A 25569-nucleotide genomic window follows, 5' to 3' on the forward strand; every position below is an offset into this window, starting at 1 on the left:
CCTTAGGTTTTAAATAACAAGAATATGCCAATGACGCAGTCCGAGATTAATCACATAATTACTTAAGATTTGTTGATTTGCACATTGTGTCATTATTTTGATTGTGTGTCTTGACTCTGTATATTTAATTTTATTTTGCTCCAGGGACGTATTGCTGGAAATAATGCAGAAAATACTGTGTATGGCATGTATTATACATTGTAAGCAGGCAACAGAAGTATCCCTCAGCGACCTTGAAAATGTCTGAATTGAAGTTAATTATTTTTTAAGGCACTTCAAATAGATTTCAAGATGAATGCAATGAAATTGCTTGGCAGTGTTTCTGTGAGATTACTGCTTCTCTTTAGCATGGTTGCTGCATATCTTGCCTCTCCTGTAGAACTTCTACCTCTTTTGTTGTGTGTGGTGGAATGAAATTCACATTCTTTAAACAAAACCAGTGGTGGTGCTGCTGAGTCACAGCTTAATCCTGTATAAACTGAATTGTTGTGTTATATGTACTGCTCATTTTCTTTTGGTTTCTAATAAACAGTACCACAGATAGATATAAAAGGTTGGTTATATATGTATAATACATATGATCAAAGGCAGTACCATCCCTTTTTGTTTTGTATAAAGTTTGAATGAAAAATTCAGCCGAAACCGGGGGCATGTCAAAATGTAGGTTCCAATGTTTTTACATGTTAAAAGTCAAGTGGTAGATGAGAAGACTCCCCACTGTTCCTCACTGCTTCTCACATTGTTTTTCCACCATCGAAATAGTTCATCATGTTCATCTTTGTTAGAGTCACTTCGAAAGACTTATTTGTTTATCCAACCATTTTTGTTGCAGCCAGCTCCCCTAGACACAGTGAAAAGAAATATCGAAAGTTTGTCAATCAAACCTAATGACATATACTAAATTTAGACTTTCATTGGCTTAAAAAAGATGCTTTTTTTCTCACTTACTACCATCATTCATCATTTTTGAAATTTTAGGCTATTCAGCTACTTTAAGGGTCTCTTTGGTTCCACTATTACAACGCACCCCAATGAGCGCCAACACTCTTCCAAAGAAATACCTTCTAAAAAAGCCCTTTTAGTTGTTGTTGCAAAACAGAGATAATAATTTTCCAATCAAACTGCTTTAATTTTATTTAAATGTGCCTCATGTGCCATAAGAAAATGCAGTGATTGGTAGTGGAGTGGGGACTAATAAAACCAAAAAACAAACTGAGAATTCTCTTCAAAAATAGCAGTTTGAAAATCTTAAAATTACTTTTACAGACAGACTGAAAGTAGATGTCGAAGAACCGTTGCCTCAGGCACTTCCCACCTTCACAGTGAGCCTCAGAGTTGCAGCTAAGGGGATTTTATATACCCGTGAAGCGACTAAAGTCTTAACGCTGAATTCACATAGTCGTTCCCTGACTTTTGGTGGGTATTTATGTTAGTTGCATGACAGGGGTTTCCATATAAGTTCCCTCATCACTGTCCAAACTGCGAAGGCTGCTTTCAATGTTACCACCCGCGTTACTAACACTGCACATATCATATCTGTTACGATTGCGGCGAGACGTCGTGGCGCGATCGGAGGGATTTGGACCCAGTAGCGGGGAAGCAGGAGGGGATGAGACGAACTGTGCTCATGATAATAACTTTAATGACTCAAAACGCCTTACAAAATAACAAGGACTTGTACATCCCAAAACGAAACAAAACCTGAGCATGGAGAACAGTTACCTTTGCAGCGATGTATGCTGTATCACGCAGAACGATCTGACAATGACTACCACTTCCGTGGTGTTTAAATACACACATCAGGAAGTAATCATGAATCACTCGCAGCTGATCGAACCCAACGGCAAGGCAGGAGGGACAAACGAGCTGCTCCTGATGATAGCAGATACAGTGTCAAAACGATTGTGTCAATATTTTCTGGGACACCAGGTTTCATCTCATTTTCTGAACCACTTTATCCTCATTGGGGTCACGGGTGGTGCTGGACCCTATCCCAGCTGATTTCGGGCCAAAGGCGAGGGACACCCTGAATTTTTGCCTCAATTGAAAACCTCAGCAAAATCGAAAGCAAGCTTGCTTTGTGGTCATTTTTAAAATGTTTTGAAGTTGGAGTTGTGAGCAAAGTGCATATGTTATATGGGGAGCTTTGCAGCTGTTTGTTTACCAGAGCACTAGCTTATCTGTAACATTGACCGTAAATGTTTGATTATAAATAATGAACCAAGTTGATTTAATCTAGTCCTTAAGTAAGCTTTAACACAAAATAGCCTTAATAGTTGTTGTACATGCTTTTGCTGGTTTTTTTTACTTGGATAGGTACACATCAGACATTAATCCGTTTTTGGAAATAAACTGCTGTAAGACGAAGAGAATATAAACAGATGAGCCTTTCTTTTCTTCTTTTTAAAACAGTGCCTAAGTTCATCCAAGAAACTGGTGTGACAGTCTTCAACTCAGTTTTCAAGAGGGAGGAAATCCTTTTTTAAACGTGGCTTTGATTCACTGGAAATCCCACACCTGAGAATCAGGTAAATACTCTTATTCTTATGATTTTTTGCTGTACTACTGCTCCCAATCTTTTTATGTTTCATGCTTGTACGATTATTGAGTAAGAACACACATAAATTCCATTGAGATGTTTTCATAATTTTCAAAGTAAATCTCATTAAAAGTAAAATTGGGAAGCATGTTGGTAAAGTGGTTAGCACCTGTGCTTCAAAGTTCCAGGAACGAGGGTTCAATGCCTGGTGGGTTCTCCCCATACCTGCATGGATTTTCTCCAGGTGCTCCAGCTTCCTCCCATATTTGAAAAACATGCGTCATCGGCTAATTGACCACTCCATAATGTCCATAGATATAAGTTTGTGCGTATATGGTTGTTCCTCTCCTTTTGCCCTACTTGTGGTTGGCAATCAATTCAAGGTGTACCCCGTCTATGACCAACTACTTTAGTTGGCTGGGATAGGCTTCAGCACCCCTCCATGACCTGTGTGAGGATAAGTGAATTGGAAAATGAATGAATGAAGTAAAATTGACAACCAACCCCATAGTGTGTGACAAAGTGCGAGATCTTTGATTAACAATTAATCACGCAAAAAAAATGATATCAAATCCAAGATGTGTGTAGAAAAACGTGACAAGCAATCCCACGCTCCTTCATCACTATCTAATTAGAAGAATGTCCATAATATGCTATGTACCTGTCACTTTGATGAATAGAAGTACTACTTTTTATGGAATAAAATAGCAATATAAAAAGGGTAAAAGAAAGAGCAGGCAAAAAAAGAGGATGTCTGTTAAAACCATAAAAGCAATGTTCATGTGGGTGGATGCACATGTGAGTGCAGGCTGCTAGGAGCTGAGTGGGTAGTGGGTATTGAGTGGGATGACAAGAGCGGCTTTAGTAAGACGATCAACACCAAGGTCCGCTGAAAGACAGTCACGCTTTTATGAGCGCTCATTGTTTCCTGCACAAATTTCATAATATATTAACATTGGTAATGGAGGTTGGGTAAGGTTTTTTTTTAATAAATGTTTTTTTAGTCTATTTAATATTTGGTGTTGTGATCAGGTGTTGTTTTCTGTTTGATTTAAGGCTTTGGGCCCTCATTGAACTCATTAGCTGCCCCCGATCCCACAAAAAATTTGACTAGGAGAGCCGATTAAAAGAATTCATATAAAGAATTCATATACTACTCATAATGTATAATTGTAACTGAAAGCTAGCATCTCCACATGTGAACGTCATATTTTGGGTTGTGTAGGTCAGATGTCATCTCCATGTCTGTGTGTACAAGTATTTATGGGGCTATGTTTTTTTTATGTTACCAAAAATAGTCACTAGACCTATACGTAAAAGTTTAAAAATCACATTTATGAATAGTTCTAAAAACATGTGTTTTGGGGGTGATTTCTGAAGTTTTTCCATATAGATTAATAGAAATGGTATATTTCAACATCTCATCATCATAAAACCATATGATAATGTGACGTTGAAATGATGTATTTCAACATCTCATCATCATAAAACCATATGATAATGTGAAGTGACATTTTATCAATAATAATTGCCACATATGAAAGAAATAACAAATTTGGAAGTATGTTTGGACCCCAAAGCAGACAACTCGGACTAAGGGGGCGTGTTCAAATATTCATTCAATATAAATCACGTAGATGCGAACACAAAAAGGAAGTAACAAAAAGGGTCAGAGGATCTAACAATAACCCAAAGGGAACTGCTATAAGAGAAGCTTACGGGTAAAAAAAAACAACCCAGTACACTAGATAGACACAAATAAACAGTATAGCAAATACTAAATCAAAAACAAGACAAATGCAAAACCAGCAAGGAACATCTGGAATAAACACCACACAATTACAAAATTGCACTAACGACTAGCATGTCAATATCTCACCATCCTTGTGTTTAAATGCTGTGCTCACGAGATAGAACACAGGTGTGTGACGCAGGGAGCTCCGCCCACCGCCACACACCTGCACTCTGTAATGGAAAAACCAAGCCAGCAGCAGAGCATGACATAATAATTAATTAAAAGGTTACTGTGAAAAAAGGAGTACTAGCATTTTTTAAATTAATCTCCTAAAATAACTACACTATAGTTCTCTAATTGAGCTCCTTAACTCACTTCCTCACATTTACTTGACAGCAAGATGCGACAAATGGCAGCTAAATAAGCCCAATGATTGTTGGACCAAAGGAATTAACAGTACTCATATCTTTTTATAGGGAAGTTTTTCTTTTAGTGTTCAAGTTTGTAAAATGTGCTGAAGTTCCCAGAGAAACATAATGCTGCAGAGTGCAAACCAAATCCTAATTGTATAATTCGGATAAAACAGCCCTCATAAAGTACAACTGTCTTGCAGTGATAAGATTGCATTCTCACTAATACACTCTGAATATAAAGCTGGAGCCAGCAGCTTTTTACTCAGAAACCATGGTGAAGTCATTTCTAAGACAAGACATTCGCTAGGCCTCTTAAGATCACTTTAGCTACCTTGACAGTGTTACCATTTCCCAGTCAACATTTATTATAGCAGGTCGGTTGGGCCTTTATGTAAATGGTCCATTTGTCATATTTGTGAGGATGAGACTAGCTACAGATATTATTATTAACATAAAAAGAGACTGTCTATCCCTAAGCTTCTTTGCAGCTCTATCTCCTGCAGTGAGGCGGCCCTGAGAGGAGAGCCCTGCAATGCAGCATCTGTGCGACACGCACGCGCACAAGCGCGTGCACACACACTGAGATGTTGGCATGTGAATGTGTTCAGAACGTAGGAGGCAGATAGAAAAAAAATGCAGTGAAAGCGAAGAGGAGGGGAACGATGAAGGCTGATGGAAGCTGGGGGAGGAGTGTGTAGGTGGAAGGACAATGCTAAGAGCCAGGTAAAGAGGTAGGAAGAAATATCAGGTGGGAGAAAATCTCATGGGTGGAAAAAAAAAGCTAAAGAATTAGACTAATGACATCTCGAAGCCACTAAGAAAAACAGCGCTTTGCTGGCCTTGTTATTTTTCCATGTTAACGAAATAGATTTTGCGCGTTTATACATTATTTGAGAATTGCAACTAAGACCTATTCATTAGTACGGTCATAAATTTATTGATCGGAATAGTCAGTCCTTATAGATTTTCTTGGAGTGTGATAGAATGACTCCTATCTAACCTGCGGCAATTATTGTGAAGGTGCCCTTCATTAAGGTGGTGAACCCTCTATGCTAATCTCTCCAGAAGGAGGCTGAACGTTTTGTAGCATCTGTTGGGCCAATCAGCAAATTTGCAGAATTGTATCTTAATGCTGCTTAGCTTCGAAAATGAACCTTATACGAGGAGGAGGAGAACATACATCAAGATTGCAAAATGTTTGTTATGAACGGGGGGTGAAGACCCCAAAGCAGGCGAGGGCTGCGAGTCTGGTTCCCGAATCTTTATTAGAATGATCCAAGTGAAAAGCCAGGCACCAGAGGGGACGGCGTCGGCGTGTCGTTAGGCGTATCCGTGGTCGTGGAGGCCGAGCGTAGTCGGAATCCTGGGAGCAAAACAAGCGATCGTATATCAATGAAGGCAGGTGAGAAAATACAAGCGGGTACCTCACTGTGAGCAGATCAGACGATCCCGCAGCGTGGTCCTGTTCAAGGTGGCCTTAAATACTCCTCACTGGCTAATGACTCACACCTGGCAGCCCTCGAGTCATTAGAGGCAGGGCCTGTGGTTGGGTGGCGGGCGCAACCAGCCACCAATCTCGTCTGGGGCCTGACAGTACCTCCCCCCCTACGCGGGCCACCTGGCCCGCGACGAAGGGCCCCCGGGTGTTCCCGGTGGAAGTCCCTGATGAGGTCCCTGTCGAGGATGTGGCGGGCAGGAACCCAGATGCGCTCCTCAGGACCGTATCCCTTCCAGTCCACCAGGTAGTGTAGGCCGCGACCCCGGCGGCGGACGTCCAAAAGCTGTTCTACCAGAAACGCCGGGCCCCCCTCAATCATCAGCGGAGGGGGTGGGGGAGGGTTAGGGGGGGACAGAGGACTTGTCTTGACCGGCTTGATCTGGGAAACGTGGAAGGTGGGGTGGATGCGAAGGGGGGGTGGGAGCTTGAGGCGCACGGCACATGGGTTTATTATCCGTTCGATCTTGTAGGGGCCGATGAAGCGGGGAGACAGCTTCCGGGATTTGGTCTTTAAGGGAAGATCACGGGTGGACAGCCAAACCTCTTGACCCACGACGTAGGCTGGTGCGGGGGCACGGTGGCGGTTGGCCTGCCCTTGGGCACGGTCGGAAGCAAGCTGAAGCGCGGCCCGGGCCCTCTCCCAGATACGGCCACATCTGGTTATGTGGGCCTGGACGGAGGGCACGGCAATCTCCGCCTCCAGGGAAGGGAATGCGGGGGGTTGGTAGCCTAGGGAGCATTCGAAAGGGGATAGGTTGGAGGAGGCGTTAGGGTGGGAATTGTGGGCATATTCTATCCAGGGCAGATGTTCACTCCAAGTGGTCGGGTCGGCATGGGTGGCGCAGCGAATTGCTGCCTCCAACTGCTGATTTGTGCGTTCACACTGACCGTTAGACTGTGGATGATATCCCGAGGAGAGGCTTGGGGTGATCTTCAGGGCTGAACAGAAGGCAGACCAGACATGTGAAGTGAACTGTGGACCCCGGTCGGAAACGATGTCGGCCGGAATTCCATGCAGGCGGAAAACATGCTGCGTGAGGAGGTCGGCTGTCTCCTGGGCTGAGGGTAGTTTTCGGAGGGCGATGAAGTGGGCGGCCTTGGAAAAACGGTCGACAATGGTGAGTATGGTGGTGTTACCCTGGGACTTGGGAAGGCCCGTAACGAAGTCGACCGCAATATGAGACCAGGGACGACTAGGAATCTGGAGTGGGAGGAGTAGACCGGAGCTTGGCTTGGTGGAGGACTTGTTGCGTGCACACACCTGGCAGGCGGATACGAAAGACTGCGTATCTGCCCTTAATGTCGGCCACCAAAAGCGTCGGCGCAATACCGCCTGTGTGCGGGCAACCCCTGGGTGGCAGGTCAGGCGGGAGGTGTGGGCCCATTCAAGTACCTTGGAACGCATTGAAGTCGGAACATACAGGTCCTTCTGTGTACCTCTTCTTGGGTCTGGCTCCAGTTCTTGGGTCCTCACCACCTCGGCTTCCAGCCCCGTCCTCATGCTAGCCACCCTGCAGGAGGGAGGTAGGATCGTTGGGGGCTCCTCCTCCGTGTCCGGGGACTGAAAAACACGGGATAGCGCATCCGACTTCCCATTCCTGGAACCCGGGATATAGGTAAGCGTGAAATTAAATCTACTGAAAAACATGGTCCACCGGGCCTGGCGAGGGTTTAGCCTCCGGGCCGACCAGAGATATTCCAGGTTCTTGTGGTCCGTCAGAACCGTGAACGGCTGGCTAGCCCCCTCGAGGTGGTGTCGCCATTCCTCCAGGGCCATCTTCACCGCGAGCAGTTCCCTGTCCCCAATGCCGTAGTTGCGTTCAGCTGGAGACAGCCTACGGGAAAAGAAGGCGCAGGGGTGCATCTTCCCATCCGCCTGTTTGCGCTGGGAGAGGACAGCGCCGACCCCCACCTCCGAGGCGTCGACCTCCACCTGGAACTGCAACTTAGGGTCGGGGTGGGAGAGGACAGGATCAACGGTGAAACGGGACTTCAGGTAACTGAACGCCGCCTCCGCTGCGTCAGACCAACAAAACGGGAGTTTCGTGGATGTAAGTGCTGTGAGGGGTGCGGCGATGCGGCTATAGTTCCTGATGAAACGTCTGTAGAAGTTAGCGAACCCCAAAAAACGTTGCAACTCCCTTCTCCCCGTGGGCCTGGGCCACTGAGTAACAGCCTCCACCTTCTTGGCATCCATCCGCATCTCCCCGGCGGCCACCACGTACCCCAGAAAGGTGGTCTCCGAGACGTGAAATTCGCACTTCTCAGCCTTGGCGAATAGGCGGTTCTCGAGGAGACGTTGCAACACCTGGCGCACATGCTGCACATGCTCCTCGAGGCTTCGTGAAAAAATCAAGATGTCATCCAGGTAAACAAATACAAATCGGTTTAGCATGTCCCGGAGGACATCATTGATCAAGGACTGGAACACTCCCGGGGCATTGCGGAGCCCAAAGGGCATTACCAGATATTCGAAATGTCCCTGGGGGGTGGAAAAGGCCGTCTTCCATTCGTCCCCCTCCCGAATTCGGACCAGATGGTACGCATTACGGAGGTCTAATTTCGTAAAAATGCAAGCACCATGTAGCGGGGTAAAAGCCGAGTCGATGAGTGGCAACGGGTACGCGTTCCTGACCGTGATCTCATTCAGGCCTCGGTAGTCGACACAGGGGCGCAGCGAGCCGTCCTTCTTGTCGACAAAAAAAAACCCCGCCCCGACGGGGGAGGAGGAAGGGCGAATCTGTCCAGATGCCAGCGCTTGGGAGATGTAGTTATCCAGTGCCTCCCGCTCCGGCCTGGAGATGTTATAGATCCGGCGCCTAGGAAGGGAAGCACCAGGCAATAAGTCAATGGCACAGTCGTAAGGGCGATGTGGGGGGAGTGCTGAGGCCTGGTCCTCGCTAAACACCCGTGAAAGGTCCCGATAGCACTCGGGCACTGTTGCTAGGTCAGGGGCATCCCTCCTCGGCGGTGACACTGGGGGTACGTGGGCTGCCTGGAGGCACTTGGTATGGCATGCCGGGCTCCAGGCTACCACGTTGGGTCCCCCCCAGTCGATCACCGGATTGTGCTCTCTTAACCATGGTAGGCCCAGAACAATAGACGCCTCCGGGCAGTCCAAGAGGTAGAAGCACGCCATCTCCTGGTGATTGCCGGATAGGCGGAGTAGAACAGGGTCCGTCCGTCGCTCCACTCTGCCTAGGGTACGCCCATCCAGTGCCGTAATACTTAGGGGTCTCTCTATAACCCGAGTCCCGATGCCCAGCTTAGCGGCCACGGAGCGGTCGATAAAACTCTCGTCCGCACCGCAGTCGATCAAGGCCGTGGTGTTGGTATCTCTTCCCCCCCAGGAAAGAGATGCTGGTAAAACAAATCGACGGGAGGCTTCCCCCACGGCCAGGCTCACCATGACCTCCCTTCCTACTGGTGAGCCCTTGCTTTTACCGGGCGGGCAGGGCATGATGGCGAGAGATGACCCCCCTTGCCGCAATAGAAGCATAGGACCTGCCGGCGGCCGCGCGAGCGTTCCTCCCCGGACGCTCCAGCGTGACCAATTTGCATGGGTTCCGACCTCGCCACAGGAGGAGGAGGCGCAGCCGCTGCGGGGGAACCAGGAAGCAGGCGCCGAAGTCCAACCATGGCGCCCACCTGCGAGTCACCTCGCCGCTGCCCTCGTCGTCTCTCTAGTTGGCTGTCGATCCGGATGGCCAATTCCACGAGCGCGTCGAGGGACCCTGGTTCCTCTCGGATCGCCAGCTCCTCCCGCATCTCCACATTCAGCCCCTCCAGAAATGCGTCCTGGAGGGCAGAGTCATTAAAGGCACTCTCGGCGGCTAAGATGCGGAATTCGACCGAGTATTTTGCGACGCTCCGGACGCCTTGTCTGAGGGCTCTTAAGCGCCCGGCTGCCTCCCGGCCGCCCACCGGGTGGTCGAAGATCTTTCGCATCTCTGCGGTAAATAAGTCGTAGGAGGTACAAATGTGGGAGCCCCGCTCCCATTCGGCGCTCGCCCAGGCTAGGGCCTCATCACAAAGGCAGCCGATCAGGAAAGCGATCTTGGCTCGGTCCGAGGTGTAGTTACGGCTTGGTTGTTCAAACACCAACTGGCATTGAACCAGGAAGCGCCGGCATGCGCCAAGATCTCCACCGTAGGGGGCGGGTGGGGGGGCCTTAAGTCCATCTGGCGGCGATATCGGTGTTACCAGGGGAGCGGCGGGGGTTAGCTGTGCACTTGGTGAGTGAGGCAAGGAAGTGAGTTGTGCTCGTATGTCATCAAGGGTATCAGCCATGCTCGATACCTTAGAATAGAGGTACGCAATAGCTTGGGTATGCTGTTCCACGACCTGCGAAACTTGGTCGGAGGGGGCCTGGCCTGCGCCCGCGGGGTCCATGTTGGCGGGATCGTGCTGTTATGAACGGGGGGTGAAGACCCCAAAGCAGGCGAGGGCTGCGAGTCTGGTTCCCGAATCTTTATTAGAATGATCCAAGTGAAAAGCCAGGCACCAGAGGGGACGGCGTCGGCGTGTCGTTAGGCGTATCCGTGGTCGTGGAGGCCGAGCGTAGTCGGAATCCTGGGAGCAAAACAAGCGATCGTATATCAATGAAGGCAGGTGAGAAAATACAAGCGGGTACCTCACTGTGAGCAGATCAGACGATCCCGCAGCGTGGTCCTGTTCAAGGTGGCCTTAAATACTCCTCACTGGCTAATGACTCACACCTGGCAGCCCTCGAGTCATTAGAGGCAGGGCCTGTGGTTGGGTGGCGGGCGCAACCAGCCACCAATCTCGTCTGGGGCCTGACAATGTTATTGAAAAATATTCACACATCTGAATACCAAAATCTCAATTTCTGACTTTGTGCATTATTTCGAAGAAAAAAAAATCCACAATTTATGTGTGATTTCTCTAAATAAAAACGCTAAGTTAACAAAGCTCAAATTGTAAATTGCAGAACCTTGTTAAATGCTGTGGAGAATACTGTAAAGCACACCTCCAAGATACCATTAGTATTTTATGACACAGTGGAGTTTGCATTCTCCCCTTCTCCCCGGGCTTGCGTGGATTTTCTCCGGTTTCCTCCCATATCCCATTAGGCAGGGAAGACTGGTTAGACCAGGGGTGTCAGACTTGGTTCACGGGGCGCTTTAATGTCAACTTGATTTCACGTGGGCCGGACCATTTTAGGTATAATATTTTGATTTTTTATATATAAATGGATTAAAAGAACTGGATTAAAAGCCCTGAATATTCAGTTTTTTTATAGATCTAAAACAATGTTTATTTTACTTTTTTTCAAGTCAAAAAGTTTGCCCACCCCTGCTCTAGGGTGTAGTCTGTCTGCCGGGATAGGCTCCAGCACCCCGAGACCCTGACAAGGATAAGCGGTGTTGAAAATGAATGAATATACCCTCAATAACGCCCTTTTTTTCCATTGCCTGCCATTGACAATGATAAACATTCAAATATTCATTCGCCCCTCTCAGTCAAAATGGATTGGACATCTACAGCCATTACGGGTTAAATTAATTGTTTAGAAAAGTCTACATATACCTCACAGCATTGTATTGTACAGAAAATCTGACATTTTGAGACTGCAGCAGAGTCAGTGTATAGTGACTGCTTTTTTCAGTCACAGAAAATGCATCGTCACTGTACCGCCATGCAGCAGGTGCAAAGAGCAGATCATTTAGCCTCTTGAGCATGTGTAACACTTCAGATGTGATTCACGCTGCAATATGTTATTTTGGGGGCAGGGGACGGTTTCATTCAATAACAGGTGGAAAAAAAAACATTTATAGCAGTGCAATTGCATCATTTCCATCAATGATAAATTTAACATGAAATTTTTTTGGGATTTGGATGACATTATTTTGCATAATGTGGATCAGGCGGTGTAATATTACCATCCATTTCTTGCCAAAAACGTACACACGTGGTTGTCTGACCCACCAGTCCACGACTTATGTTGATCAAGTTGGTTATGGAGGTCAGCAACCAAACACAAAATGACCTCCATCAACAGTCAACAACAAGACAGGATGACAAGCTCATTTTGATATTTTACGGCTTTTAATAAATCGGAGTGTTGTTCAGATGAGGTCCCGAGTAGGTCACAGTGATGCAGACAAGCTGTGACAGTGAAGGTGTTATCAAGTCAGATTTACTCTACCAGTATGGCGTTCTAAGAGAAGGAGCCAGTTTGGTGTGCTCAGTGCAGTCTAGATTGAGCTATCATTAACATATCCGTTCAAAAGCTTAAACATGCAAAAGCTGATCATTATTCATTAGCTAGAACAGCTTAAGCACTTCTCATTAAATATTAACACAACCATTCCCCAACAGGTGGACTGAAGTTTGCGGAAACAGGGTGTGTAAGACTGTTGCATGCATAACATACTGAGGAATTAATTCGTCTGCCTCTTATGTCGCCACACAGAACGAAAGACATCCCCCCAATCCCCCTTCCCCTGCCCCGAGCTTGTACCAGCATGGCAGATGACCGACAGCCAGAAGACGGTGTCGCTCAGTGGGATGCTTCGGGGGCACAGCCGCCCACTGGTTCCCACGGGGCCAATGGTTTCTCATCTTCTTCGTACAGGACATGCCAGACTGGTGCTACTCATGCAACCTCTCCGTCCTTCTCTGCAAGAGAAAATGGGTTCAATGGCGAGTTAACTGGTGCGCATGCTATAACTGCAGGTAGGCATGAACTATTATTCATTAATGTTTATTCTTTTTCTATATTTTCGGGGGTGATGTGCATGTGTGCATGAACCAGATGTTTGTGCATGTATGTTATTGGTTTGTGTGGGTTGGCAGTACAATGAGTCCCAACCCCATTCACATGCTGTCATTAAACCAGCCATAATTATAGTGTTAAAGGTTTCTCTACTCCTTAACTACCAGAGCTCACTCTGGTGAAAAAGTGATGAACCAATGGTGTTACCATGACAACGTGTTCCAGTCCAATTAGTTTTTTTTCTAGCTCTAAGCTTAAATTTGAGATGTTAAGCATTTGACTTCTATTTAATGTCTAAAAATCATTTAAAAAAACTTTTAATAAATGTTACTGTTAGCTAGCTACTGAAATTACTACTAACTAGTTCAGTTATTTTAATACAGAAATGATAGAACCAAAAAAAATGAAGTTTTTCTGATATCTTGTCTCTCACATTAGAGACTGCTCATCAGAGGGTCTTCTTCCGCTTCCTCTAAATTAGCCCAGGTGTCGGTTAAATTAAATCAATTTCCGCACTTTTGCAAACCACATTGGACTCAAACTACACCGCACTCTAGCAAAACCGTCCATCAATATACCAACCCTCTATGCATGTGACATAGGCTTCATAACATGTAAGTCTCAAAAAATAATCTATTTGGCATTCAATTTGGTGTCTGATGCTTCAAGACATAATTGACTCCCTAACAAAGTATTTTTTTCAGAAACGCTGGATTGAGAAAATTCCACACCATCAACAAGATTCTCGCGGCACAGTCAATTGACTAATCGATTTTTATTCCCATTCATAGTGCTGAGTTTGGGGTGATTTCAACATGTGCTGGCTGGATAAGTGCAGATAATTGCTGATACCCAATAATCCCACTGGGCTTCAGCCTTTTGAGAGTCAGCTCTTCAGATAGAACAAGAATCTATGAAGCACTAAATTGCCCCCTTGACATTATGTTAAGCCTGGAGCTCACCATGTTGCCTTTCCCTTTTTTTTGCATGTGTGTGCCTCAAAGAGGTCACGAGCGACATTTTAACAACCATACTTGAGTGCAAAATAAAACATATGCAGCTACACATATTGAAGCCTATATTTGAGACTCAATTGGAATTGGAAGATTGAAATCTTACATTTTATATCCAAATACAGATATACTGTTATCATGATTATTTCCAGCCGATGATCAAAAGAGCAAAAGATTGAGGTGTTGTAGTGATTCCAGAAAGCCGAGAGAGAGAGAATTTCAAAGGCAATTTAAATCCATGCCTCCGACCTATCCTATTTTTTTGCCTTTAAAATACTATACCATCAACATCATTTTCATCATCATAAACATGACTCGTCAGGATCAACACACACCAAAACACAGTGGCTCAGCAGTCTGTTGTCAAGGAAACAACTATCTTGACACTTTTTGGATGCTGACTGGTTTTAATCCAATTGCACTTGTGTTCCCATCTTGTGCCTATGCGAGAGTCTGTGTGCATATGTAGCACATCCTGTTTATTTTGACTCAACTTTTAGTCACACTCTTTGCTCTAAGTCAGGGGTGTCAGACTCGGGTTGGTTCGCGGGCCGCTTTAACGTCAACTTGATTTCACGTGGGCCGGACCATTTTAGATATAATATTTAGATTTTTTTAAAGTAATGGATTAAAAGAACTGGATTAAAATCCCTGAATATTCAGTTTTTTATAGATCTAAAACAATTTTTATTTTATCTTTTTTTAAAATATATTTTTAGATTTTAGAAAACGATTTTTGAACTAAAAACACAGGAAAAAAATGATAAAAAAATTACAATTATTGATTTAAAAGGGGGGAAATCAGGAAATTTAATATACATCTTTACTCTTCATTTTAATTTGATCCTAAAACAGAAAGTCGGCACTCATGATTTACTTTCCCGGGGCACACAAAATGATGCGGCGGGCCAGATTTGGCCCCCGGGCTGCCACTTTGACACAAGCGGTCTAAATAGAGCACATAAATATAGATCTTAAAATCTCTCTGATAAATGTAATTGTTCAAGCATTCGCTTTCCACTCACAAAAAAAATGTCACCTTTCCGTGTTTATGATTTCATTTGACATGTTTGTGTTTGATTCATGCTGACCAAGCATGTTTTCATCACGGCCATCATGCTTTGCAGAAGTGACAAGGTCATTTAAAAAAACCTGCCATCACTTTGTGAATGTGTGATCTTTCTGTCACACTGACATCTGAAAACTTTGAAGTGTCAGCCCAGATGCGAAAACATGATCACCTTTAAATGTTTTTTTAGACCTTTTAAAATGTGTAATTTAACATATTAATTATCATTTCTTATTGTACAAGATTGCATTTTCATTCATTGAAAAAAGAATCCATAATGACTTTTTACATTACAGCCTCAAACCTAGGATTCACCTTATGTTCTTCAATATTAATGTTTAAATTAAAGAATATTTCATTGATATACCTGTTAGAAAATTATATTCGATGGGCACTTATTACAAAATGCAAAACTAACATTTCCTTCTGTGTTTTTTTGTGTCTCCATAAATTACTAGCCAGTTTGTGTGCGTCTGTAAAAGTATGTGAAACATTATTAAAATGACCATCATAATTTTGTGTTTCCATGCAGAAGTCTATAATCAGACTGTTAATCCTTATTAGGCCAATTCTTATACTTTTGCATTAACACAACTATAAAAAAATCTCGATTTTTAACCTTTGGAGAGACTATTTTATTAAAATTTTTTTAAAGTAGTTGTTTTGTTTTCTTTGTTTAGAGCAAGTCTCTGCTAGAATCGTGCAGGAAGTGACTGCCGAGGCGGTGGCGGTACTGAAGGGGGAACAGGAGAGTCAAAGACTGCCATCAGGTTAGTCACATGCTTTCACTGAAACAACAACCTTTCCTTATATTTGGCAATATTATTAAGTCTGATTAAATTGAGTTAAATGGTCTTTGATCAATTTACCACAATGATATTTACCAGTGGCGGTCCGTGCATTTTCTCGTAGCGCCTTCAACAAATCAATCCAACCCTTAAAACTATTTTATGGCTATAAAACCTCTACAGCTGCAACACAAAAAAAATAATCAATAAATCAATGCACAAAAATGGGGTAAAATCCACTTCCTAGCAGCATTTAATGATTAAATACAAATACTGGAGCTTTTCAGACATTACAACCGGGCCAGGGGGGTGATTTTCCCGGGAAAAGACAGCGATGAACGTCAATGGCGAAACAGCAAAAATTGCACTAAAATGGGGTAAAATCCACTTCCTAGCAGCATTTAGTGATTAAATACAAATACAAACACTGGAGCTTTTCAGATATCAGAACCGGGCCCACAATTGAAATATTATTTAGGAATATAGCCATATTTTACTCACCAAAAATCCTTTTTAACTGTATACAATATCCATCCTCCTTTCTTTCTTCCTTCTTTTCTATTGACATTGAAGCTAATGATGGAAGTGGAGCCTGTCCTGTCGTATTTCTGGCATAGTCCGTCTTGGAAATGGCTTTAAATCAACACAACAATATATTTGCTTGTGCAGCTAGCTACAGATACACTTTGGTAGCTCTGGCTAATCATTAGCCAATTGGTGAAAGTGATGACGTATCCCTACGCCTGCGAGAAGGCAATGACGTATCCCTACTCCTGCGACAAGGCATTGTGCTGTTGCCAACTCGAAATCTGACTGGTTAAAGCAACAGTCTTATCGACGCTTGTTTAATGCAGCAGAGCCTGCAGAACTGATTGTGAAGGTTTTGAGGCAGATTTCTGACCCTGGCAACAAATAATGGCTGAAATGTGATTGGTTAAATGCTTCAATATGAAAACACACATCTGGAAGCAATGCAACCATGGGGAAAAGCAATGAAAGGAAGCTAACAGACAATTTGGAATTATTTAATAAGTATTGATGGACAAAATATAATATATGATTCAGATATTTCTTAGGCCAGCAGAGAAGGCCTTGAAGGCACTGACGGCCCGCCACTGATATTTACACATTTAACATAATTTCATCACCCGTCATTATTTTCTTTTGTAGTTGAAGACACCACTAATTTACCTCCATCGCCCCCTCCCTCACCTGCTGCAGAACAATTTGGTCCTCTTGAACAAGGTAGTATGCATTTATATAAAAGTATGTTTCGATTTTTTATTTCTCTTCTTCCATCTTCATCAAATTGGAATTACTAAAATATTGGGGATTTGCCTGATACAAACCATCTGAACTGTATAACAAGCTAATTTTAATGTATTTCACTCTTTATTTTGAAGAAATAAATAACATGTCTCCTGTATATTGCTTTATTTATCTCTAAAAGAAAAAATGGCAAAGAAAAACAACATTAGAATGAATTTTAATCATAGTTTTCTTCCATTTCCGCCTCTCTAACCTGCATACCTCATTGTTTCCCGAAATACTAAAATGACACCCTTGCAACTGTCCTTGTTACTTGTCTTTCTCTACATGGTGTTTTTTTGGCAGCTCTCAGTGTTTTCTGTGTGACACTGGGATTTATTTGCTTAGCAGTGAAGACTTATGTTAAAGAGGATCTGTGTATTAAATCGTGAGTTAAGATAGAGAATGGGATTAGGATACCAGATGGGTAATGAAGATAGTTAGCTTGGTTGAATGTGTTGACTCAACATCAAATCTATGATAGATAGCATTGTACTTTATGTAAGGAAATAGATTTGTTAATATAGATTTGTGTGATAGTGTCTTATCATGCTTGACCAGCTACCAAATGTGATTGTTAAAAATCATCAGAGAGGATTGTATTTAGTTTGTTTTAAAGGATTTAAAAAGAAAAAAAATGGGATAGGGTATGATTTGCTTGTGAGAGCAGCATTCAATTTGTTTAGGGAGATTGCACTGTTCTTAGATTGGTGTTTTTCATGTTTTAGTGTTGTTGGTGTTTAAGTATCAGTTATGTCATATCTCACCAGTTAAGCATAGATATTATTTAATATACAGGAAGAGACCTTTTCTTCTAAATTATACTTTATAGCTGGCCTGACAATCTTGGTCTATAATCAGTTGCTATTTAGTCACTTCATCAATGTCTTTGTGTGTCATGACTTTTTTTGTAACCCTTTTCTGATTTCCTTGAAGTTTATTTACCAATGTTCAATTTTTTTTTGCTAACGTTTCCCTCAACACTTTGACAGAAAATGTCCATTTTAAGCATTTAAGTATTAACTGGTACAGTTGATGTTTTTAGTATTTTCTTTAGCCCTGGTACACTAATAATGCCAGGTAAGCAAACAAGGTAATTACAAATTAAGATCTAATCTAGTAGATTTATTAATTGTACTCTTTAACCACATTTTACTCTTGAGGTTCACAGTAGTTCTACTGTCCTTTACTGGTACCACTCAAGATTCCATATGACTTTGAAATAATTTATAAACTGATCAATTATTAAATCTCCAGAAATCTCTTTAGAAAAAAAATAACATAAGGATAAAAATATAAGAAATGCATTTTCTCCGAAATGATACAGTCTTTCTGTGTCATTTTTGTGTTTGCTCAATTTGAAAATGGACATTTTTGTTTAAGATGTTCCATATTTTTCCTTCCTTTACGTCCTCTTTGATTTCTTCCTCATCGTGCGTGTCCAGATTTCCCTGCAGTTTTCTCCTTGTGTCTGTCTTGTTTGTAGATGTAGGGAATGAGGAGGAGGCAGGCCCTCTGCGCCGCTTCCAAAATTCTCGGGAGAGGTGCAAGTTCCTCGCCCCCTCCATCTCAGTTTCTGTGCCTGAGGACGACCCCTACCACTCCGACGAGGAGTACTATGAGCACCCCTTGTTCAGCCCAGAGTGGACGCACTCGGGTGCCCGCCCTACGGGGCAGGCTGTGGCCTTTAGACAAATTGAAGGTGAACCACACACGGTTCCTCTTTGCCGTCTCAACCCTTCCACCCCTTCTTTCCTTTTTCTCTTTTCAACATATCCCTCATCTGTGTTGTGCCTTCCTCCTAGCATCCCTCCAATTTGCATTGTATGTCATTTTTGTGTGTTTGGGTGTCTTATTGATTGTCCATTTTCTCTAAATCTGAGCTATTTCAGATTTGTAAAACGTCATAATTTTAATCATTTATTCCACCCAAAACCATTGCTACTTGTGTTTGCAATCATAATTTATTTCAGGGTCTTCCTGTAAAGGGCAGCAGTTTCGTGAGAGTGTCAAAAGAAACGAAATTTGCTGATTTAAAGTGGTTTCAGTGGTTATAACAGCAGGGTTATGTAACAGTTATTTAACAGCTGAGGAACTGTAGACCCCACTTTTGCCTTAACGCAAACACAGAAAAAATACATCAATATTTTGGTGAGGTCTGTCGTACATTATTTAGTATTGTCTTTGTCTTGGAGAAAGAGTTTTACCTTGACCTGATGTATAACTTCCTTATCTCTGACAAATATGTTCATAGTTGATGTAAAGTAAATAGGATAAGGCGTAGTTTGTGAGAAGGAAAAGCAACTATTTGCCCTTTTGAGATTGTTCTTTAAAAGCGTCATATTTGCTCAGATCTAACTTCAAAATACACAGTGTTTAAGTCAAGATGCAAACTGTGTAAGTGGCCATTTGTGATGTAGAGTTGTCAAAAGTAGTGAAGAGTATCAATTCTGAAATGTTGTATCCGGATACGTTGCGCGACCTCAGGTCACCAGAAATATGTTGTCAAGGTGTAAATTTGTTTTTGCGATAATCTTGATAGAACTGGATGATATTTTTGCGTTTTCCTTGTTAACTTATTGGCTGCCATTGATGGCGCTATAGACGTCTAATCCATTTGAAGTGGGCGAATGAATGTTCCACCCTCCAGGTTCAAATGGCTTGGGTGTTAACTTGTGATAGTCATTGCAAAAGTTTTAATATAGTTTGTGATTGAAAGACTTTCTTAAATTGTTTTTTTAATTTATGTAGTATTAGTTATTTTTTCGTGTGCCCATATCAAGATAAAACTTTAGTATCATAACAACAGTAGTGTGCTTTATGTGTGAACACTTTGGATTGTCTCAAAGTGTGCCATCATTGGTTATGTTTTCACACTGCCCAAGTCTGTGTTGCCTGTAGTCTTAATGTCTCCCCCTCTCACCCTGTTTTGGAGAAGAAGAGACCATGGAGGCTCTTACAGCTGAGTACGAGGAAGATGTTGAAGAGGATGATGATGATGATGTTGAGGAGGAGGAAGAGGAGGAAGAGAGTGCAGATGCAGCTCTAGATGAGCAACAATGGAGTGGGGAAGAGTCTGACGTGGACATACCCGAAGCTGAATTTTTAGGGAAGGGAGAGAACATAGATAAGACCCAGGCCGAGGCTAATATTCCGACTGCAGAAAACTCTATGGACAAAGAGGAAGTAGAGGGTGAGAAGAGCCCTGAGACAGGTGTGTCTTCCCCTCTGCAAACCTTTTCTGCATGTTACAGCTTGCCCACTGTATATGAATGTCCAATATGTCAAGAGGCAGGGAATTTTAGCATTTTTCAGGTGGAATGGCATATCATCGGCCCCATGCACTGCTGTGGCTGCAAGGCAACACAGGCTTGTTAGAGGGAAAAAAATCATTATTTTAACTTTAACCGGTTACTACATTATTATGGTTATGCCTGTGTTTTCCTATTGTTGCTCTTGTTTAGGGGCTGGCTCTTTTGTACTGGTATGAGTATGTGTTGCACCCGCAATCATGCTTTCGATCACCAGCTATAAGTCTCCGGAATTGTCATGTACACACCGATGGCTTGGTGCTGGTATGCCAGTGCATTGCATTAATGCAATCTTTAATCATTATTTCAGGGTTTATTCATTGGCATTGGTTGTATTGGTGGCCATCATTTTTCAGACATTGGCACCGTCTTGTTCAGATCATCTTTTATCAATATTTGTCATTCATCAAAATATCAAGTCCTCCAGTTATAGTTTTTTATGACTTAATTACATTTTTTATTTATTCATTTCTTTTTACTTCAGAACCATTCAGCAGTTTCTGTAAATAATATTCAAATTACCTAACTCATTCACTGCCGATGACAGCCCAAGGTGTCAAACTCAAGCTCTGGGGGCCAGATCCAACTCGCACATCATTTTGTGTAGGCTGCAAAAGAAAATGTTGTGCATTGAAATCAGACAATATATACCATTTTCCTTTCTTTGTTTTTAATGTTCTTAAAAAAAAAAAACCTAATATTTACCCTATGTTATTTTCAATACTCATTGGCTGCCATTGACCCGTGCCAGTTAATTTTTTAAACCAGGAGGACTGGCTGTGAATGCTTATTTATCAGTGCCATCAATGGAGTTGAGTGATTAGCGCATCGGCCTCACAGTTCTCTGAGTTTTCATGTTCTCCCCTGTGTGGGTTTTCTCTGGGTACTCTGGTTTCCTCCCACATTCTAAAAACATGGATGGTAGGCTGATTGGACACTTTAAATTGTTGCTAGGTATGAATGTGAGCGTGGATGGTTCTCCATCTCCTCGTGTACTGTGGTCGGCCCGATTTAGGGTGTCCCCCGCCTCTGGCCCAAAGTCAGCTGGGATAGGCTCCAGCACCCCCTGTGACCCTAGTGAGGATAAAGCGGTTCAGAGAATGAATGAATGAATGACTGCACTAGATGTCCAATGCATTGGAAGGCAATTGTCAATGGTGGCCATAGAGGTCATGGTAACAATTCTAAATTCACAGATTGCTGCAATCCCTCACAGTCAAAATTAATTGGACAGTCAACATAATCACTGGCAGCCAATGAGTTAATGATATATGGCAGTTATCATAGGTGTGATGTTCATTTGATCAAAACTACTTAAAAATTCCAAGGATCTCAGCTCTCATTATTGACAAATATTGTCTGAAATTAAGTGTTGTAATATACAATAATATATTGCATGGATATCCATTCCATGAATGATTGTTTGTTTTCCATCAGTCTACCTGACAGTTGCCCCATGCCGGTACTATTACATATCATGCCATATTTCCATCCATCTCTGACTTGGTGGACCTCATTCTTTGGCCATTGTTCTTCAGTGACGGCCGTATCATTGTGCTGTAAGTTTCTGAGGAGAGCTTTGCCTGCTTTACGCCTGGCTATATAAATATCGCCGCATGCCAAACAAAACCGTGCCAATTTGTTTACAACAACCAACTTACAGATCTCCTTTCAGCTGTGAAGATGGACTTGGAGAAACCTGGAAGTGAGAAAAGTGAGTCCATGAGTCCAGACAGCATCGGATCTGAGAAACGGCCAGAGGAGATTTCGGAGCCTCAGCCCCAGGGATTCTTTGCCGGAGAACGAATCGTACCAGAGAGTCCCACTGCGGATTTGCCCAGTTTTGTACCTTCCATTGTTCATGTTCAAGCCAAAGAATCTCCAAAGTCAATCACCCTTCAGCCCATTTATGGCGAACCCCTTACAGTGTCGGAGAAGCAGCCCTCTGTGGAAGTAGTAGAGTTTAGTGGCCTCAGCTCCCCCTCTGATTTCTCTTCAATGGGAGTCAGAGTAGACGGAGGAAACTTGACAGGTGATGCAATGTCAGCATATTTTGAAACAACAGCCACTGATCCGCATGTGTCCCCTCGGGGTAAAGGTGAGGGTTATTATGAACTAAGCAGAGTCAGTGAAGAAACGTTGATGGTTGATTCCAAGATTCAGGAACCTGGTGCGACATTACAAGGGTGTCTTGAAACGCAAAACGTCAACACTCCAAATTTTTCAGTTCCTGACAGGGGTAATGATTGCAAGTTATCTCCAGGTAAACTGGCCTTGGATCAAAGAAGTTATTCCCTAAATATTACCATTGGAGCAAAGGATCAAAGTGGCCAAGGGAAAATGACAAGCTTTTCTCCATTAGCCACTGACATCCTGACGTACACCAGTGGAAGTTTCGATGAGTCGGCAGATTACCTCCCAATCACAACCCCCTCTGGAGAAAAGCCACCTCCCTTGCCTCCACTAATCCTGGAGACTGCAGCTTCAATTGCTTCGGATTCGTCATCTCCACCAAGGATGGCTGAAGGCTTTTCGAACCCAAGCCTTGAACCAGAGTCTCCTGAGTCCCCCATGACAACCCTGCCATGCGACCACAGCCCTGAGAATGAGCCAGTAATGAGTCAGGACTTGCCTGAATTGCTAGATCTTGTTGAGTGCCGCTCTAGGCTGTCCTCTGAAAACACGGAACCAGAGATTGTGAGGAGAAAGTCATTCCAGGGTTTCCCTGATGACATGCTGTCTAACTTTGCATCAGGTGAACAAAGTCCTGGACTTAAAAAGAGTGACAGTCAGCTGGAAGAGATGGGCTATTGTGTGTTCAGCGAATATTCAGGCCCTATGCCATCCCCTGCCGACGTGATTAGCCCAGCAAACACTTCTACACACGTCTTTACTCCCGCTGTTCTTGAGGAGAAAGTTGCTGCGCAAGCCAGGAAATTGGCAGTTCGAGACACATCGTTGGAAGACAAGAACCAGACTCTAGACGTGGATATCAGTGAAGAAATGGAAAATAGTGAAAGAGAGAGAAAGGATTCATCCAAAGAAAGTCAAAAGAATATCAACGACCCTCTGATTACATCTATAAGTGAAAAGTTAAAATCACCTGGCAAGCAAGGGGAGCCATTTGTGACACCTACTGTCACTGTGACTTTAGAAGAAGGAGGGAGGTCAGGTAGCGAAACAGATCAACAAGCCAGTGGCGAAGGCTCTGCCTCTGAAAGTGAGATTGCTGATTATGAGAGGCAAATTCGTAAACTGGAGATGGAGGCCAGGCCTCTCAGCATGGAGGAAGAACGAGAGTTGCAGGAGCTTCGGGAGAAAGTGAAGCTAGTGCACCAGGAGGCATACGAAGAGGTGGATGCTGAAGATGTGTACCAATTAACCGGGGTGGCCAAGGATCGAATTGCCAGGCCTGTCAAAACGTCACCCACTTCTTCAGTGGAAAGCAATATTGATGATGATAAATTACTCTCTCCAGTGCTCTCACCATCCAAGCTTAAACAAAAAGAGCTTTATGGTTCCCCCAAAAGAGCCATATCGCCAGTCTTAGCGGTAAACAAAGAGGGCAAGGAAGAGTCAGATAAAAAATTGAAAGAACTGGATCAAATAGAAGCGGCGCAGAAAAAAGAGGTTGAGATAGAGGAGATTGAAGTTAAAGAGTCTGAAAAGAAACTGGATGAAAGGAAGGAACTGGAGGAGAAGGAAAAAAAGAAAAATGAAGAAGTGGATAAGATTCAAAAGGAAGAAAAAGAACAGGGAGCTAAAGAAAGGGAAGCGAAAGAGAGGATTGAGAGCGAAAGGAAAGAAAAAGAGAGGGAATTGAAAGAAAGAGAAGAAGTAGACCAAAAGGAGAAGGAAAAGAAAGAAAAAGAAGAGAAGGAAATGAGAGAAATGGAAGAGGTGGCTAAATTAGAGAAAGAAAGGAAAGAAAAGGAAGAGAAGGAAATTCGAGAAAGAGAAGAGAGGGAGAGAATTGAGAAAGAAAGAAAAGATAAAGAGAGGGAAATAAGAGAAAGGGAAGAGGCGGCAAAATTAGAGAAAGAAAGGAAAGAAAAAGAAGAGCAAGAAATGAGAGAAAGGGAAGAGGCGGCTAAATTAGAGAAAGAAAGAAAAGAAAAGGAAGAGAAGGAAATCAGAGAAAGAGAAGAGGTGACAAAATTAGAGAGAGAAAGGAAGGAAAAAGAGGAGAAAGAAACGAGAGAAAGGGAAGAGGCGGCTAAATTAGAAAAAGAAACAAGAGAAAGGGAAGAAGTGGCTAAATTAGAGAAAGAAAGGAAAGAAAAGGAGGAGAAGGAAATACGAGAAAGAGAAGAGGCAGAGAGAATGGAGAAAGATAGGAAGGAAAAGGAGGAGAGAGAAATGAGAGAGCGGGAAGAAGCAGAGAGAATGGAGAAAGATAGGAAAGAAAGAGAAGAGAGGGAAATGCTGGAAAAGGCAGAGAAAATAGAGAATGAACAGAAAGAAAAGGAGGAGAGAGAGATGAGAGAAAGGAAAGAAGCAGAGAGGATTGAAAATGAAAGGCAAGAAAAACTGAAAAGTGAAGCGCAAAAAGTCATAAAAGAGAAAGAGGCAGGGGAGATTGAAGAAAAGGAAGAGGAAGAAAAGGAAAAAGAGGAGAAAAAGTTAAAGGAGAAGCCAAATGTAGAAGAGACAGAGCTAAAACTGGAGGAGAATGAGATAAAGGATGAAGAGTTAGCCACTGGGGCAGTTGGGGTAAAGGACATCGTTGAGATTTGTGCTGCCATTGAATCCGTGGTTACGGTGGAAGATGATTTCATAACTGTGGTCCAGACCATCGATAAAGCGGATGAACCAGGACACAGTGTTCGTTTTTCCGCTCCACCCGAAGCCTTGTGCACACCTGGCGAGGAAGAGCTAGAAGAAGAGGAAGATGAGGAGGAAGAAGGTGATGAAGAGGAGTCTGTGGAGTTAGCCCAGGAGGCGGACATCGAGGCTGGGAGTTTTGAAGAGGTATGCCACATTCCCGAGGCTCCTGCATCCCCTCAGAGACAGGCTCAAACTGTCGAAACAGAAGAACCGACTGAGAGTTATGATCGAGATGAAACCACCATGGATGACTCTATCCTGGACAGCTCTTGGGTGGACACACATGGTGAGGCTTTCGGAAAGTTTCTTTAAATAGTAATGAATAACTA

The 25569-nt window shown here is 43.3% G+C and overlaps 1 protein-coding gene across 12 annotated transcripts in view; it reads left to right on the plus strand.

Moving 5' to 3' along the window:
* The window catches only part of map2 (microtubule-associated protein 2), a 52000-nt gene that overhangs the window by 12429 nt on the left and 14002 nt on the right, over positions 1–25569 (plus strand). For 8 of the 12 annotated variants that reach the window (XM_077617732.1, XM_077617733.1, XM_077617731.1 and 5 more), the window contains 7 exons: positions 2413–2528; positions 12622–12884; positions 15687–15776; positions 16965–17039; positions 18589–18804; positions 20041–20316; positions 22089–25526. In XM_077617732.1, coding sequence (XP_077473858.1) covers positions 12674–12884; positions 15687–15776; positions 16965–17039; positions 18589–18804; positions 20041–20316; positions 22089–25526 — 4306 coding nt within the window. In that variant the 5' untranslated portion in view covers positions 2413–2528; positions 12622–12673. Of the gene's footprint in view, positions 1–2412; positions 2529–12621; positions 12885–15686; positions 15777–16964; positions 17040–18588; positions 18805–20040; positions 20317–20490; positions 21973–22076; positions 25527–25569 lie in introns of those variants that run through there. The other 4 variants (XM_077617739.1, XM_077617736.1, XM_077617741.1 and 1 more) reach the window with 4 other exon arrangements.

Source organism: Stigmatopora argus, chromosome 13 (assembly GCF_051989625.1).
Source record: "Stigmatopora argus isolate UIUO_Sarg chromosome 13, RoL_Sarg_1.0, whole genome shotgun sequence".
In the NCBI taxonomy this organism is placed as follows: Eukaryota; Metazoa; Chordata; class Actinopteri; order Syngnathiformes; family Syngnathidae; genus Stigmatopora; species Stigmatopora argus.